The following is a 15,807-nucleotide window of genomic DNA, read 5'->3' on the forward strand; positions in this document are numbered from 1 at the left end:
AATGACACGTGACTCGAGCCGCACCTACTAGACCAGTTGTTGTATAATATCTTGAAGCCCACTATTATAGTAACCTTTTCCATAATGAGTCTTACCGATTTTGCTTTTCTTCTCGTTGTACATCATGAACAGTTATAAACCAAGAGAATTTAATTTTTTTTTTTTTCGCCACCTAATTCCTCTGCCTAGACAATCATTTTTCATCTTAATAAAAACTAACAGGCAGGAATGAAACCTGGCTGGTGGAGATTTAGATATTATACGACTCGTATAGTCATAATGAAAAATCACTTGGACAGTCTAGTTTGTAGATATTTCGCTTGAATGGTTAGGTGGGAACACAACTTCATGTATGCTTGGTTGGCTTATGTGTTATACTTGTAAGCATACAGTGTACATATATGCATGTGTATGTGTAAATATGTACACTGTATGCATGCATATAGTGTAAATAAGTGTATGTAAATATTTACACTATACGGTATGTACGTATTAGTGCACATATTTACACATACTCATATGTATGTAAGTGTTTGTTAGATTCGCAAACTGCACTACACACCATGATACTTAACGGTGGTAATTTTCATTGTTGAATAACAGTCAGTTGTTAATTGCAAAAACAACTATAGCTAAAACTTAAAGAGGGTGCGTTAGCTTCCAGCCGCGCTAAAAATTCCCAGTGTTTCTGTTAGAGCAAGGTGGGTATGGCTCTCATCATCTCTGAGACCGCCCCCACCACCACCACCACCACCCCACCCCGCCAGTATTGGTTCCCTTCACCGACATTCCTTGCCCCTAGCCTGGAGAATTCTCTCGCTCTCAGGAATAGCATTAATAAGGTTCCTTTTTTTGTGTGTGCGACAAGTTCCGTTTCGTATAAGCTTTCTCTTGATTGCAACCGAGACCAATCGCCTCCTCACAATCAAGCTCCAGTCTCTCTAGGGAGTTTGTACCTGCGTTTGGCCAATTCTCTTTTTTTTTTTTATTTAAGGCATAACTTATATCTGCCATGTCCAGATTTGTTAATCCTACATGATCGAATCTCAGGAACTGTTGTTTTACTTCCAGAAATACGGTTAAAGGCTTAACGAGACTCAAAGATCGAATCTCAGGAACTGTTGTTTTACTTGCAGAAATACGGTTAAAGGCTTAAAGAGACTCAAAGATATCATAGCTTTAGGGTTAAAAACTAAGATATTTGCTCTTTTCCCTTTATCACATACGCGCGAAAATGGACATATCCACGCACGTACTTGTGACTTTTACTTTTTATTTTACAATAAAGAAAATTTTTTTTCCAGGGACCCGATTACATGGTAGTTCTAGATGCAATAGCAATTTTGTCTGCTTCTTTCATCAACATCGGTAGTTCGTCAATCATTTTCAGAGTTGTTAATACCCTCATCATTGACTTTAAGCACAACATTTTAATTTTTAGACAAGTTACTTAGCCAGGCTATGACATAGTCAACGCTTACTATTTCCCCATCGAAAATTTTTGATTCGCTGATGCCAGTGGCACCGGGAGGTAGCAAGAACATTAAAAGGTATTTGGTTTTTTTAAAAACGTCTTCGTGTAACAAGCGGCGCTATTACTTTTGTGTTTGCAGTAATCTGTAAAATTCTTTTCATGATAAGAGAACAATGTAATGATTGTACACTTCAGTTGGCATAGCTCGTTCGAAACCTCGTATCTGCATGGGCCGATAAGCCAGGAATTCGACTACTCTTGCATGGCCATTTTCGAAGATAAGCACATTCCTCAATAACTTCGAATGGGAAGTTTTAGATGACTCAGGTTTGTTGACCAGTTCCCAACCTTTTCTTGTAGTTCTGGTCATTAATCTATCAAATGCAAGTATGAATTTGATTACGTTTTCAGTCACGTTTGTTTCCAGAAGTACAATAGATGTCATTTGTTTCACAAAGCTCCAAATCTTTCTTCTGAATGAATCCAATCCTTGTTAAATTGAATTTCTATACAGTTATCAAAATTAGTGTTTATGATTTATTCATGTGTACATTTACGCATGTATGCGTAACAGCGCGCAAGCTCATCAATTCATTGCCAAGTCTTTGTGAACCATTGCATTTACTAGGGTTACCAACGTAACTTCCTACAGTTCCAACGAGACTCCTGTATTACATGAGACGGCCCACCATCCAGTCGGGAAGCCAGGTCGCCCTACTTTTCTTTGGCTCATGTTTCTCAAGGCAGCCGACAAGGTCGGTCGCTAGTGAGCTCATCATGAGGTAAACGCATCTGACGCCACCCCCATTATGCCGACATTCATCAGGATCCCCGTTAGGGTGCCCATGCCCCGTCGCCAGTACCAGCTCCTTCCGAATGCCATCACCTTTCTGATTCCACCCTCCTCCTCCTCCTCCTCCTCCTCCTCCTCCTCCTCCTCCTCCTCCTCCTCCGCGTTAGAAGTAACTGTACATTAGTTTATCTCTGGAATTTCTTTCCCCGCTTAAAAACATTATTCTGTTCACATATTTTAGCTCTCTCTCTCTCTCTCTCTCTCTCTCTCTCTCTCTCTCTCTCTAGGAACGTTAAGTCTTGGTGTGTATATTTGACATACACGTACGCATGTCTTATGCACGTCTTAATACACATCTACTGTGAGGAAGCAGTATTCAAAAGAAAAAATATAAAAGTATAACGTAGCAACCAGTTTAATTTAAATGAGCAACGCGTATTATGTATGTATGTAAGTATATATTTATGTACGGATGTTTGTATGTATGTATATGTCTATGTACGGATTATGTATGTATATATTTATGTACGGATGTGTGTATGTATGTATGTGTGTATGTATGTTGCACATGACTACCCTGAAAATATGCAATGAATGACTATAATCACCTTACTTTTATATCTGAGGTCGTCATTCCATCTCTAGTTCATGGGTTATCCATATCATTATCAGAGTCGATGACCTTTGCTAACTTTTCTTTAATTAAAGAACTGTTTCGATGGTCCTTTATGAAAGTTAATTATTCCACGAAAAAAAAAGTAGTACACAAAACCTGATCTCACTTGGTAACCTTAGCTACTATGAAGCATTCTCCGTCAGATAAACGGGTTTGGAAACATTACCCATGGATTTTCACCCTGCCACTTTTTTCCCATTTTTTTATTTCGCCGTAGTCCTACGACTTTTATGTCAGTTTTGCGGAACAAGGAACCCCTCGCACACTTTCAACGACGTTACGTGCAACGAGTAAAAGTACTAGGAGCGAAAAAAAACGGACAAACACGATCTTCCTTGTCTACCACTAAAGTGGACCAAGCAAAAACCAGGCATCCGTAAATAATAATAATCCGCAGGTTGTTGCTTCTCGTTTTTACTATTGAACGAAAGTCTGTAGTGCCTGTTGTATGGCTGTAAAGCCTCCAGACCACGCTGGTTTTTACATCAGCTTTAACGACGTCTGTAGCGTTAGCGCCATTATGTGATGTCAGGAGTATATCTTTGATAGTCTGAAACCCCCCCACCCCACCCCCCACCCCAAAAAAAATAGAAAACCGCTATAACTTGGAATCAAAACAAGCACGTTCGCAAAGATCAAGTGAGTGCATATTTTCTAATTTTCTTTTCGGGTTTCCTAATTGTTATAAAGCGGACATTTTGAAATTAATGCATTTGGCATCTGCTGGCCTACTTTGTCTTAGTTCGTTTTATTATTTTTTCTTTTGCTTAAGTAATAACAAGGTAGGCCTAATTTATTCTCTTGTTCTATATCTGTGCCATCATCTTCAGATTTTTTTTAGTGAACTATTTCATTCTATTTGTATTTTCAAAGCTCGAATTGGCATTAACACTCAGAAATAGGAGTAACTGTTAGTTAAATGGGAAGATACGTATTCTTGAAGTTGAATACTGTTGTAGAGAGAGAGAGAGAGAGAGAGAGAGAGAGAGAGAGAGAGAGAGAGAGAGAGAGAGAGAGAGAGAGAGAGAGAGAGACATCTAATGCTCTAGAAAAAGAGGTGCAAAAAAAATAAAATGCAGATCTTGACCTTCAAAATGTTCGAAAACTTGGGGCAAAGCTTGAATTACTAATAAAGAATAGGATGATGACTAATAGTGGGATAAGTTAAAGCCAAAGCCATACAATCACGTTTTGTCAGTTGGCGAGAGAGCATTTAAAACGATTCATAGGAAATTTCAGTGTCATTTTTTAAGAACATACCAGCATGCATCTTTGCGAAGCAAGTCCTTGCCATCCAAACGTGGCCACCGGTCTCCGAAAAAAGGGGGGTAAAAATACATTCCGAAAAAAAATTACACGTGAGATTAAGATGTAGTTTTAAACGGAAAGATTAAGCCACAGGGTTTCAGTTAAGATAAAAAGAAAACAGTTCTGAAGAAGAGTAAATTATTTAATTATGCAGAGATGAATTCAAGCAAAGCTGATAATCTGAGCTTTTTAGGAATTTGCGTTTGTAATTGGCAAAGTAACAAATACAAATTTACTCTTATGTTACTGTATATTTGAAGTATGAAGTTTGCTTATTATTCTTAACAAAATTTTTCTCAATGAAAAGCACGTTAAATCTTTGTAAATAAGACTACGATTGCTGATACATATGCTCCGATGTATCTGTACATACGGAAATTATTAATGTTTATATCAGCATGTGTTTATCATTTTTGATTTTTATCATTCTTTTACGCCGACAAAGGGTTAAATTTACGAAAATGAGGTAAAGTGTGGAACTCGATAATAAATTCTATTTTATTTTTACCGCTTTGAGTGAAGTCATTGTTCCACCAGTGTGGATTCTTCAAATACCTGCTTCTGTAATAATATTTTCCACACACAGAATTTCACTTATCTTTTAATGGACTAATATTATTCAAGGCCTTAGAGAGTTAGGAATTTTTTTGTCTTATTTTTTTACGAATACCATACGTATTGTATCTATCATCAATTTTATGGGTATTATAGTGGCTGTATGTTTTATTATAATTAGTTTTTATTCGACGTTAGTGTTTATTTACGAATGATGTCATATTTCAACCGTATTTGAAATCTGAACTATCCCTTGCACAAAATACAAGTGTATTTTCCATGTTACCTTTAGTCAGTTACCTGTTCAACTTTGTTATTCGAGTTCGCTTGTTGAAGATTTTTAGTTTTCTGTAAAAGAAAACTATTTTGCCGGCTTTGTCTGTCCGTCTGGACTTTATTCTGTCCACACTTTTTTCTGTCCGCTTTTTTTCTGTCCGCACTTTTTCTGTCCACACTTTCTTCTGTCCGCACTTTTTCTGTCCGCACTTTTTTCTGTCCACACTTTTTTCTGTCTGCCCACAGATCTTAAAAACTACTGACGCTAGAAGGATGAAATTGGTATGTTGATCATCCACCCTCTAATCATCAAAAATACCAAATTACAGCCCTCTGGCCTCAGTAGTTTTTTTTTTTTTATTTAAGGTTAAAGTGAGCAATGATCGTGCTTCTGGAAACGATATAGGCCCGTGGTTAAAGTTTCATGGGCCGCGGATCATACAGCATTATACCGAGACCACCAAAAGATAGATCTGTTTTCGGCGGCCTTGATTATACGCTGTAGCGACTGTACAGAAAACTCGATTGCGCCGAAGAAACTTTGGCACATTTTTGACTTGTTTGTAATAGACTGGTTTGATTTTCTAATATTCTTTCATAATAAGTTAATACTTTCCTCATAAATATGTTTTTTTTTTCCTGAGGACTAATACTTTCATACGTAGTTATTGTTCACAGTGACGAAATATTTTTCATACACGTTAGTAAATTATCGAACACAAAACTGTTTCACAATTGTTTGTACTTCAAGGTTGATTTCTTTTCAAACTGGATTGGCGGTGCAGGAATTATACGATTGAAACGCCGAATAAGAACGAGTTTAATGGTCAACTTGCGTAAAAAGCATTCCAGATGTAATTCCGAGGAATGAGAGGGATGATCCGCACGGATGACAGGGACTGCTGAGAGAAAGTTAGACACTAAAAAATCCTTGTTCATCGCAAAGACATACAAAAACAAGGTCTATATTGTTTATGGGCGATGGGAGAGGAAATATGTAATGGAGAAAAACAGTATCCATTTAGTGAGAGAGAGAGAGAGAGAGAGAGAGAGAGAGAGAGAGAGAGAGAGAGAGAGAAAGTCCCATGCATCCTTACAGTTTGTTCAAGGCTCCAGGTCCTCAGTGAGGTGCACCTCTGATGTCTACCAGAGAATTGCTAATGCATCTTCCGTATTTTGCATCTTCCAATCTTGGATGGTCTGGGATGCATCTAGATATTTGTCGAGCTTATTCTTTAAACACACATCTACGCTCACTTTGATATGTTCTCATAGATGAGCTGGTAAAGATTGAATAGACGCTGCATTATCGATGCTGGTGCGGTGGATTAATGTCCTATGCTTTCCTTTAATTCTTCCTGGTATAGTTTTGGGTACATTAATCTACCCTCTGCTTGCTCTTTCTGATATTTTTTTAGCTCCCATGATGTTTTCGGTAACTCCTTCTATCTGTTTCCTTGCCTGTATTATCATGTAGCGTTCTTTTCTCCTTTCGAGAAGAGAGAGAGAGAGAGAAAATTGAATCGAACTGAAATGAATTGTACCTTTTGAGAGGCTTGTTTATTGGACACCGGCTCCTATCCTGTGAGAGGTGTAGCATCAGTAAAAGATTCATATATACAGGACGCCCAAAAGCCTTGTGTCACATAGAGAGAGACGGTATGGTGTCAGCAATAGGCCCACATAGAAAAAGGTAGGATATTGAATGTGATGTGATTTTCAGAAATTTAGGCTGTCAAGCTAAACACTAGGGCACTGGTAATGAGAGAAAACCCCATAGTTGCACAAGGAAGTAATAATAATAAGATAGAGGTTGGATAGCAAAACTGAAGAAAGGAAATGAGAATGGAGGTAAAATAAACGGCTAAAAAGTGCGTGCAGCTAGACCCAAAGCAAGGCTGCAAACATCCTTTATGTAGTGCGAACTGTGCACCACGTGACGTGCACTGACAGCACCAGCTAGCTCCCTACGGGCACATTAGTTAGAGGACCGTTCAGTCCTACTCAGAGCTGTCAATATTAGGAGAGATCATTTTGATGCACTTTGCACACATCGAAATTGACAGAAAAACTACTTGTCAGTAAATGCATATTCTCGTTGTTGGAAAATTGTTCATTTTATTTTTTGCAATTCCTCGTTTGCTTATTTTGTGGCAAAATCATGTCCATAGGCAATTAATATTTCGATCATAAATGTTTTTACAAGTGCTCTACGTATTTGCCTGTAATTTTTTTTATTAATACACATCGCTTTGGTGTGACGAGGTCATTTGAAGTGAAGGAAGTACGGTATTAAAAAAAAATCATGGTGATATTCGACTTTGAGTCTGGAATTAAGACTAGCCTTACAATTGCTGGATATAGTAGAGTGAGCTGACCCTACGCACGTGCTCTTACTTCTGGAGTAACTCGTAACACAAACTAGGACCCATGGAGGAGATAAAAACCAAAACAAAAAGTTTATTAACAAAGTGACGGGTAGTAAGATGCATTCTAGCGTGGAGCTGTAGAATGTAGCTGTACAGTACCCCTAACCCCCATTCACTTCCATACATGAAACAGACATTAGGGAAAGTATATATATATATATATATATATATATATATATATATATATATATATATATATATATATATATATTATGTATACATATTTCTGTATATATATATATTGTGTGTTTTTGTGGGTGTATACTAGGTACATGTGTCTTGCGTATGTCATTATACCGGTGATGGCAAATTTGACCTGATAAAATCTGTCGTTTCCCTGTACTTAGTTCAGATCATATGACTAGATTTTACCTGTACTCAAACTTATACTGTTACTCTGTAATTCGGCGCTTTTTATTTCACCTCTCCCTCGTGGAGACACCCAAGTCTTGAACATGTATATAAAAAGAGCAACTTTGCAATTGCGTTATGATAGTTAATGATAATGAAAGCTCTGCTTTCATAAGTTGGAAGATTCAATTCTTTTGTCACATCCAGAAAACCGTACTGATGACTCCACAAAGATAACAAAGATTTACTGAAAAATGTACGTACCCATGCCATTCCTTTTGGGGTCAGCGACGGCCAAGAAGAAATGCATATCTCACTTTTTTGGGGGGTGAGTTTTTCTTTCATTTTTTTCTGTAAGGGAATGTTTTTGTCGGTTGCTTTTACTTCTTATATTAGGCAATGCTCTCTTTTTGTCGTTGCGTTTTCTTTTTTTTGTGGGTCGATTCCATCGTAATTTATTTTTGTGCTATTTTTTCACCATTTTTTTTCTCTCGATTTTGTAATTTTTGGCCTTTCATTTTTATGCCTTACAGAGGAATTTCCAGTTCTTACGCCTAACAGAAGAATTTCCATTTCTTACATGTATGGATTCTCAAATTAAATACGCATTTCCTTTTCACCTTCCTTTTTTATGGGGCGAAAGGCGTCACTTATATCTTCTTCCCTTTGTTCAAATTTTGTAACGGATACCACGAGGAATAAGACCGAATGAAGATGTCATCTGTAAGGAGATTTTTCATCTTGGGAGAGAGAGAGAGAGAGAGATTTCTAAAAATGGAGTTATGCCGTGTATTGTGTTTTAAAGTCCTAAACGAAATTATGTGAACCGCGGAAATAAGTTGCTAAAATGTTATTACTAACATAGCGTTGATTTACTTACCGGCTGGGTACTGAATTTAAAAAAAATTATAAATGAGGGAAGCAGATAACCGAATATATGTATATATATACTGTATACTGTATATATATATGTATATATACAGTATGTATATATATACACACATACATACATACTAGTTAACGTCCCAGGCATTGCACGGTAAAAACTCAAAGCATAGAACCCACCCAGAGCACATACTTCTTCCTTTCAGTAAGAACGCAGCCCCAAGGTTTCTGCGACTTTAATTTTTTCGTTTTCCTCAGTTGCTGGAATTGGAGGTTGATAAACTCCTCTGCAGCTTATTTAGTTACTAAGTCTACGGCAGCAAGCTAGCCTGCTTCAGGGAAGCCTCTCCCCCCCCCCACCCCCTTTGGTATCCTTTGGTGCTGATGATGTCTTACCCCCACAGTATTCTTTTCCAGATAGTAAGTCATATGTTTACCAAGTTTGGTCGAAATTGCTTCATTGTTTCAGAGTTATGCTGAAACATACATACATACATCCATATAATCCATATATATATATATATATATATATATATATATATATATATATATATATATATATATATATATATATATATATATATAAAAGGTTCATACTTACACTTTGTTATATATATAAAGTTAAACTAAAAGCAGTCATCAGTGGCTCACATTGCAATCAAAAAGTTATGTTTATCGGTACGTCAAACGACAGGAAATATGTAAATGAAACTGGTTTTGCTTACTGTGCATCAATATTTTCCCCTAAACATCCTTCAATGACGTTAGAAAGGTTAAGAATACTTTCACTGCTACATATTAAAAATCTATTATGAGTACATGCCAAGGTAAAATCAATGGGGAGACATGCGGTTGTAATATTTTTTCATATAGATTTATTAATTAATATAATGATATTGCATAATAGAGAAGAGTAATCAAACCTCCGTGAGGATACGTACTTATGCTACTAATATTTAACCATTTTCAACATAATAGTCCTGTGCATATTTAGCGAATTGTGGTTTGATTCACTGTTCCTTTCCTGTTAGTTGCAGTTGTGACAGTGTCGGTAATGATGACAATAATAATGATAACACTAACTCCTGTGAGCACATACTTGCTTTCATCTGTCGTAAATTTCAACATTTTATTCTAGGGCATTGGTTAACTTAAAGTTATTGACACTGGCAGTTACATATTACATTGGTCAACTCAACAAAGCTAACAAAATATAACAGAAACCAAGACGTTGATAAGTATACCTTTTCTCATGGTATAGACACCTAGAGGCAAAACAGCCCAAATTTAGTTCAGTCGTATAATTAAAACTGGCAATACGTATTAAATTATAATGACACTCACAAGTCATTTTTTCCTTTCATATTTTGATATTGATGCTGTAGAGGATAATGAATCTTTAATTCGCCAGTCCCTGTTCCAGCTGTCTACTAACTTAGTGGCCAGCCTGAGAGCACAGGAATCAGGTATTTTCCCTTTTCCATGGTTTTCCTCTCTCTGGCATATATATATATATATATATATATATGTATGTGTGTATATATGTATATATATACATATATATATATATATATATATATATATATATATATATATATATATATATATATATATATATATATATATATATGTGAGGAGTCAGGAGTCAATCCATACTTAAAATCATCAGGGGCATAGATCACAGATAGCTGACCTATTCCAACGTTTGAAAAAGTCAGCTTGTATATCTGTGTGTCCTCTGCCCTTCATTGATGATTTTGTATATATATATATATATATATATATATATATATATATATATATATATATATATATATATATATATATATATATATATATATATATACATATACAATCATATATACACACAATCAGATAAATGGAAACTTGGTAGAAAAAGATACTTAGTGATAGGATATGTTACCAAAATGCATGTTGAGTAATAACTAATAGCTTGGTATTAATGCCCTAGAGGAAATCGAGAGAGAGAGAGAGAGAGCACTCGTTCTTTGATATTTTTTTATCATAAATTTAAGTGCTATCAACCATTATTTCGAAAGCCGATCTTGTTATCAGTTAAGTTAATGAGATGAGTATCCCAGTAATGCTTTGTGTAACGTTAACTGAACAAGATTTCTGAGGAAAATCATTACCCTCAATTAAATGTCTCACGCTTTTGTCTTATTTGCTTTTTTTTATTCAAGTTAATGCCGATTTTTATTTACTCCAAACAAGAGCTATTCAGGTACGTCGATGAAATGTTTGTGGTATAATTAGAATTACGCTAAGTAACAGGAGGCAAACAGACTGGTCAGTATTTATTTTTCAGTATGAATGGTGTTCGTTATTCACTGAAGCATATTGTTTTTCGCATTTCATTTGATGTGGTATTTAGTTATAGAAATACAGTAGTAACAATGACCTACCCAAATTATTGGAAACAGCTATTAGGCGTGGTTACTGTACAAAAACGAGTGTCCATTAGAATTACGTATTTGACGCCGAGATTGTTGACTTTTGCAAGTCCAGTAATTCTAAAATCTATGAACCAGAGCTTGATGTCCCTGTTACCAAAACGTAACGAATCAGAGCAATGATGGGATTATCAAAAATTCAATATAATTTTTAAATTAATTTTTTGACTGTTAAGTGCAATCAGAGCTTGTTTTAGCTTATATTCAATCAAGAAACAACTTATTCCAGTGTTTACAAAATATAATGCCTAAATTGTGCTGAAATTCATTTGTTGGTAACGGGGTGTTCTGTGACCTGAAGAAGATCTAAACACAAATGAGCAGTAAGATTCGAATCCCAGAACTGGAGAATTTTCGTTAGATGTTTTTGTCTCAGTCACTAACCATCTTTGAACACTTAAATGGCCTCCCTTATAATTCTGTTTTCATTAGTATTGGTCCTATTGTACCTTTTTTCACAGGGTTTGTAGAAACTAATATGAATTTATTTGTATGATCAAGAGTTTTACCAGTATAAAGGTGGTTTTAGTTATCTGTTATTATATATATATATATATATATATATATATATATATATATATATATATATATATATATATATATGTTATACTTTTATATTACACACACACACACATATATATATATATATATATATATATATATATATATATATATATATATGCTACAGTATATAGGTGTGTGTGTAATGTATATGTATGTACGTGTGTGATGATTCCTGATTGCTTATCTTTTCAAGAAGGACCAAATATTGGTAAAAATCATTTATTAGTCCAGTTTGGCAGTCACGCACTGTTTTGCTTTTAATAGCGACATCGTTTAACATCAACGTCACTATTGTAAAGAAAAAAAAATAGCCTCCACAGTTGAGAAACTAGTAGAAATTGGCACATATTTGTTGTATGTATGAAATTCTTCTGATATAGACTTAACTGTTTTTTTAATTGTCACTTGAATAATGTAGTAAGCTGTTAGAATAATAGTACCATTACGAAGTGATGCAATGACTTTGGTGGCCTTTGTAACCATTTTGCTTGTGACCTTCAGCACTAACCTGATGCGTCAGTAATTTACAATTAAAGTGTACCACTTATAAGTGTGTAATGTCCTTGTGTATTTAGATTAACAGGAGTAAGTCAGTCATCGTTAGATCTGTAACGACAGCCAGGTGAATGAATAAATTGCGTAGCATGTTACGGTAATTACGGTAAATGAAAGTTTCGGGGCATCTCCACTCATAGAAGTTTTGAATACTAACGAGTAACATTTATTTATGGCAAAAACCATGAAGAGAAAGGCGTATTTGTGACCGAAACACTGCTGGTACCGTAAATACATATATATGTGCAAGAGGAAAAGAGAGAGAAATCTTAATACCGGAACTACAACAAACAAATTGCATCGAGATTACTTATGAAATTCCACTTACGCATCGATGTTTTTTGTTGACGCGCAGTCATTGATATGTATAAATGGCAAATAAGTTAACAGATGATTGGCTTTAGTAAAAGTACGAAAGGTAAGGAGAGCAATCTTTAGCAACTATAGGAGGCTTGCAGCTAGTGGTGAAAAAATCCCCCCCCTGTACATCTCTCTCTCTCTCTCTCTCTCTCTCTCTCTCTCTCTCTCTCTCTCTCTCTCTCTCTCTCTCTCTCTCATCTTTAGCAGCTATAGAGAGCCTGCAACTATTGGTGAAAAATTCCCCCAAACATTCTCTGTCTCTCTCTCTCTCTCTCTCTCTCTCTCTCTCTCTCTCTCTCTCTCTCTCTCTCTCCGAAAGGGAAAGGCCTGCAGAGAGAGCTGCTGGATAGGCTACTTTTTTCGCAATCACCGAAAAAACCTGGCTCGCAACCAGTGTTCACTAAAACGAAAATGGGTCCATAGGCTTGACAAAGGTAATTGAGTAACGTGTTATATCAGACTTGATTTTGTGGCTTGATGTTGTGGCGTAGGGTCGTAGGCCAACAAAGGCCAACCAGATGACGTAAATTGTCAAACATTTTTTGGGAATTTTTGGGGCAATTGTTGTTTTACTTGTATCTTTTGGTATAGGTCGTGCAAAGTGGGAAACCAAATCTGTCATTTCCGATATCACCGAAGCTTAAGCGTGGTGTTAATATTAACACTGGGATTTTTGAACATGAGGAAACAAGCTGAACTGTGCATATATATTCAGTAAAATTTTTTATATTCGAAAATTGTATGCCGCAAATATCGTTTATATCCAGTTCCTTATGCTTCGAGAATAACTTATACCCAAGGGTAATTATAACTTAAAAGTGCTTCAGGGGTCATAAGTCGCTGCACATCAGGCAGCGGTTTGAATCCCACTGGTGACGAAGCACTTAACAATCATAATTCCCTTCGGGTGTGAGTTATTCCCTAGGTATAATTATTAATTTAATATTAAACGAAATTTGTGACTTAATATTTGTTTATATACAGTATATACATATATATATATATATATATATATATATATATATATATATATATATATATATATTATACAGTATATAATCATATTATGCATGCGTATTTTTTCTCATGCCACAGATTAATTCCTGACATTACTGATACAGATACTAATATATTCTATATGGCTTAGATCAGTTAATCAGAGGATGTTTTGCTTACGATTAAAAAATAACTGAAAAAAAATTAATGTTTTTATTGCATCATATTTATAAATGCTTGAAAGAAGTCCAATTAAGTGCAAGTGATTTTCCTCATTAGTTTTTCTTTTTTGTCTGTGCAACTGTAAGTCTGTTAATTTTCATGTATATTCATACGTCTTAACCTTCGTATGTATGTTTGAGAAATATAAAAATACAATAAAATTTTTGACTTCTCTGAAAATTAACGTTACCAATTATTTTTAGCATATTTCAAGTTTTAAAAACAGTACAGCCTTTGTGCATGAACAGGACGGTATAGCATATTCAGTTAGTCGGTTCGCTCGTATATTAAACAGGTGTTTTTAATAACCTTACAATTTGAAAGGGGAATTTAAATAGATGGTTCCTCTCACTCTCGGGAATATTATGCCACAATTATGATTTCCTTGGGCAACCTATCACTTGTATGTACGCTTGCATATACAATATTTATATATACAGTATATATATATATATATATATATATATCTGTATATATATAAATATATTTATTGTATATATATACACATTATACATGTATATTTATATATATATATATATATATATATATATATATATATATATATATATATATACTTGTATATATGTGTGTGTATATATATATATATATATATATATATATATATTATTGTATATATATATATATATATATGTAATGTAATAGAAGAAAATAGAATCACAGATGTAGAGAAAATGAGCACTTATTTCAAATATCGTTTTATATATATATTAAACTTATATATACTGTACAACACTATAAATATGTTGTATTTATATTAGAGAGAGAGAGAGAGAGAGAGAGAGAGAGAGAGAGAGAGAGAGAGAGAGAGAGAGAGAGAGAGAGAGAGAGAGAGAGAGAGAGACTCACACCTCATATGTGAAGGGTTCTGCCATGGGAAGGCAAAAGTTTTTTATTTCAGTTTCAGTCCTTTGGTTACGATTATAGTAGCAACTGTTCATCAGCTCTGCTGAAAACCCATTCCTCGAAACGCTGGTTATGTGTAGAGAACTAGTTTTTACTTTTCCAAGTAAAAACGTAAAGCAAGTTTTTTTCCGAGATCGTAAGTTCTCTCTTGTGGAGTAATTTCGACCACTGCTTGATCATGTTTGACCTCGCTGACCTCTTGCCTGAAAACAATAAATAACCATATTTTTCACTATGCTCTTTTCTGCTTAACATCCTGCACTCTCCTGTGCTGTTATGGTCCAGTCAGCTTTATCTTTGCATCGCATACTGATGTTTATATATATATATATATATATATATATATATATGTATATATATATATATATATATATATATATATATATATATATAAAAGAGCCCTGATGGCTGTGTCAGTAGATAGCAGCTTCAGACTCATAGAGGTCTGTGGTTTCAAACTATGCCGACCGGTCAGAGAGGTGATACTTTGCTATCCGTGGACACCTGGGATTATGTATGTAATCAACGGACAGGTTTGCTAAAAGCAAATGGGTAAGTTACAGACACATAAACACACAAACAAAGCCACCCAACATCTTCTGAAAACATAACAGACACCTCACACGTCTCGAACTGTCGACCCAACCGCTCAATCCTCCTCGCTTGGGAGAAAGGGAGCTGGTGATTTGGCACGATACATGTACTTTGCGCCAATGGGGTCTAAGATGTCAGGCAGGGCAGCCGATCGAGACTACGGCCTCACTCCCAAAGCCAAAATCAAAGTCCTTCAAAATAAGGCATCATGCTTACCCCATACAAAAAATGGGAAAAGCACTTTAAAAGAAGAAGAAGAAGAATATATATGTACATATATATATATATATATATATATATATATATATATAAATATATATATAAATATAGTATATAAATATATACACATATATATATGTATGTATGTATGT

The 15,807-nt window shown here is 35.1% G+C and overlaps 1 protein-coding gene across 1 annotated transcript in view; it reads left to right on the top strand.

Moving 5' to 3' along the window:
• Positions 1–15,807, top strand: part of LOC136825780 (glucose dehydrogenase [FAD, quinone]-like) — a 144,005-nt gene that overhangs the window by 77,617 nt on the left and 50,581 nt on the right. The window contains exon 5 of the mRNA XM_067082646.1: positions 2,665–2,680. Within this exon, the coding sequence (XP_066938747.1) occupies positions 2,665–2,680 (16 nt within the window). The remainder of the gene's footprint in view (positions 1–2,664; positions 2,681–15,807) is intronic.

This window comes from Macrobrachium rosenbergii, chromosome 3, assembly GCF_040412425.1.
Source record: "Macrobrachium rosenbergii isolate ZJJX-2024 chromosome 3, ASM4041242v1, whole genome shotgun sequence".
Classification (NCBI taxonomy): domain Eukaryota; kingdom Metazoa; phylum Arthropoda; class Malacostraca; order Decapoda; family Palaemonidae; genus Macrobrachium; species Macrobrachium rosenbergii.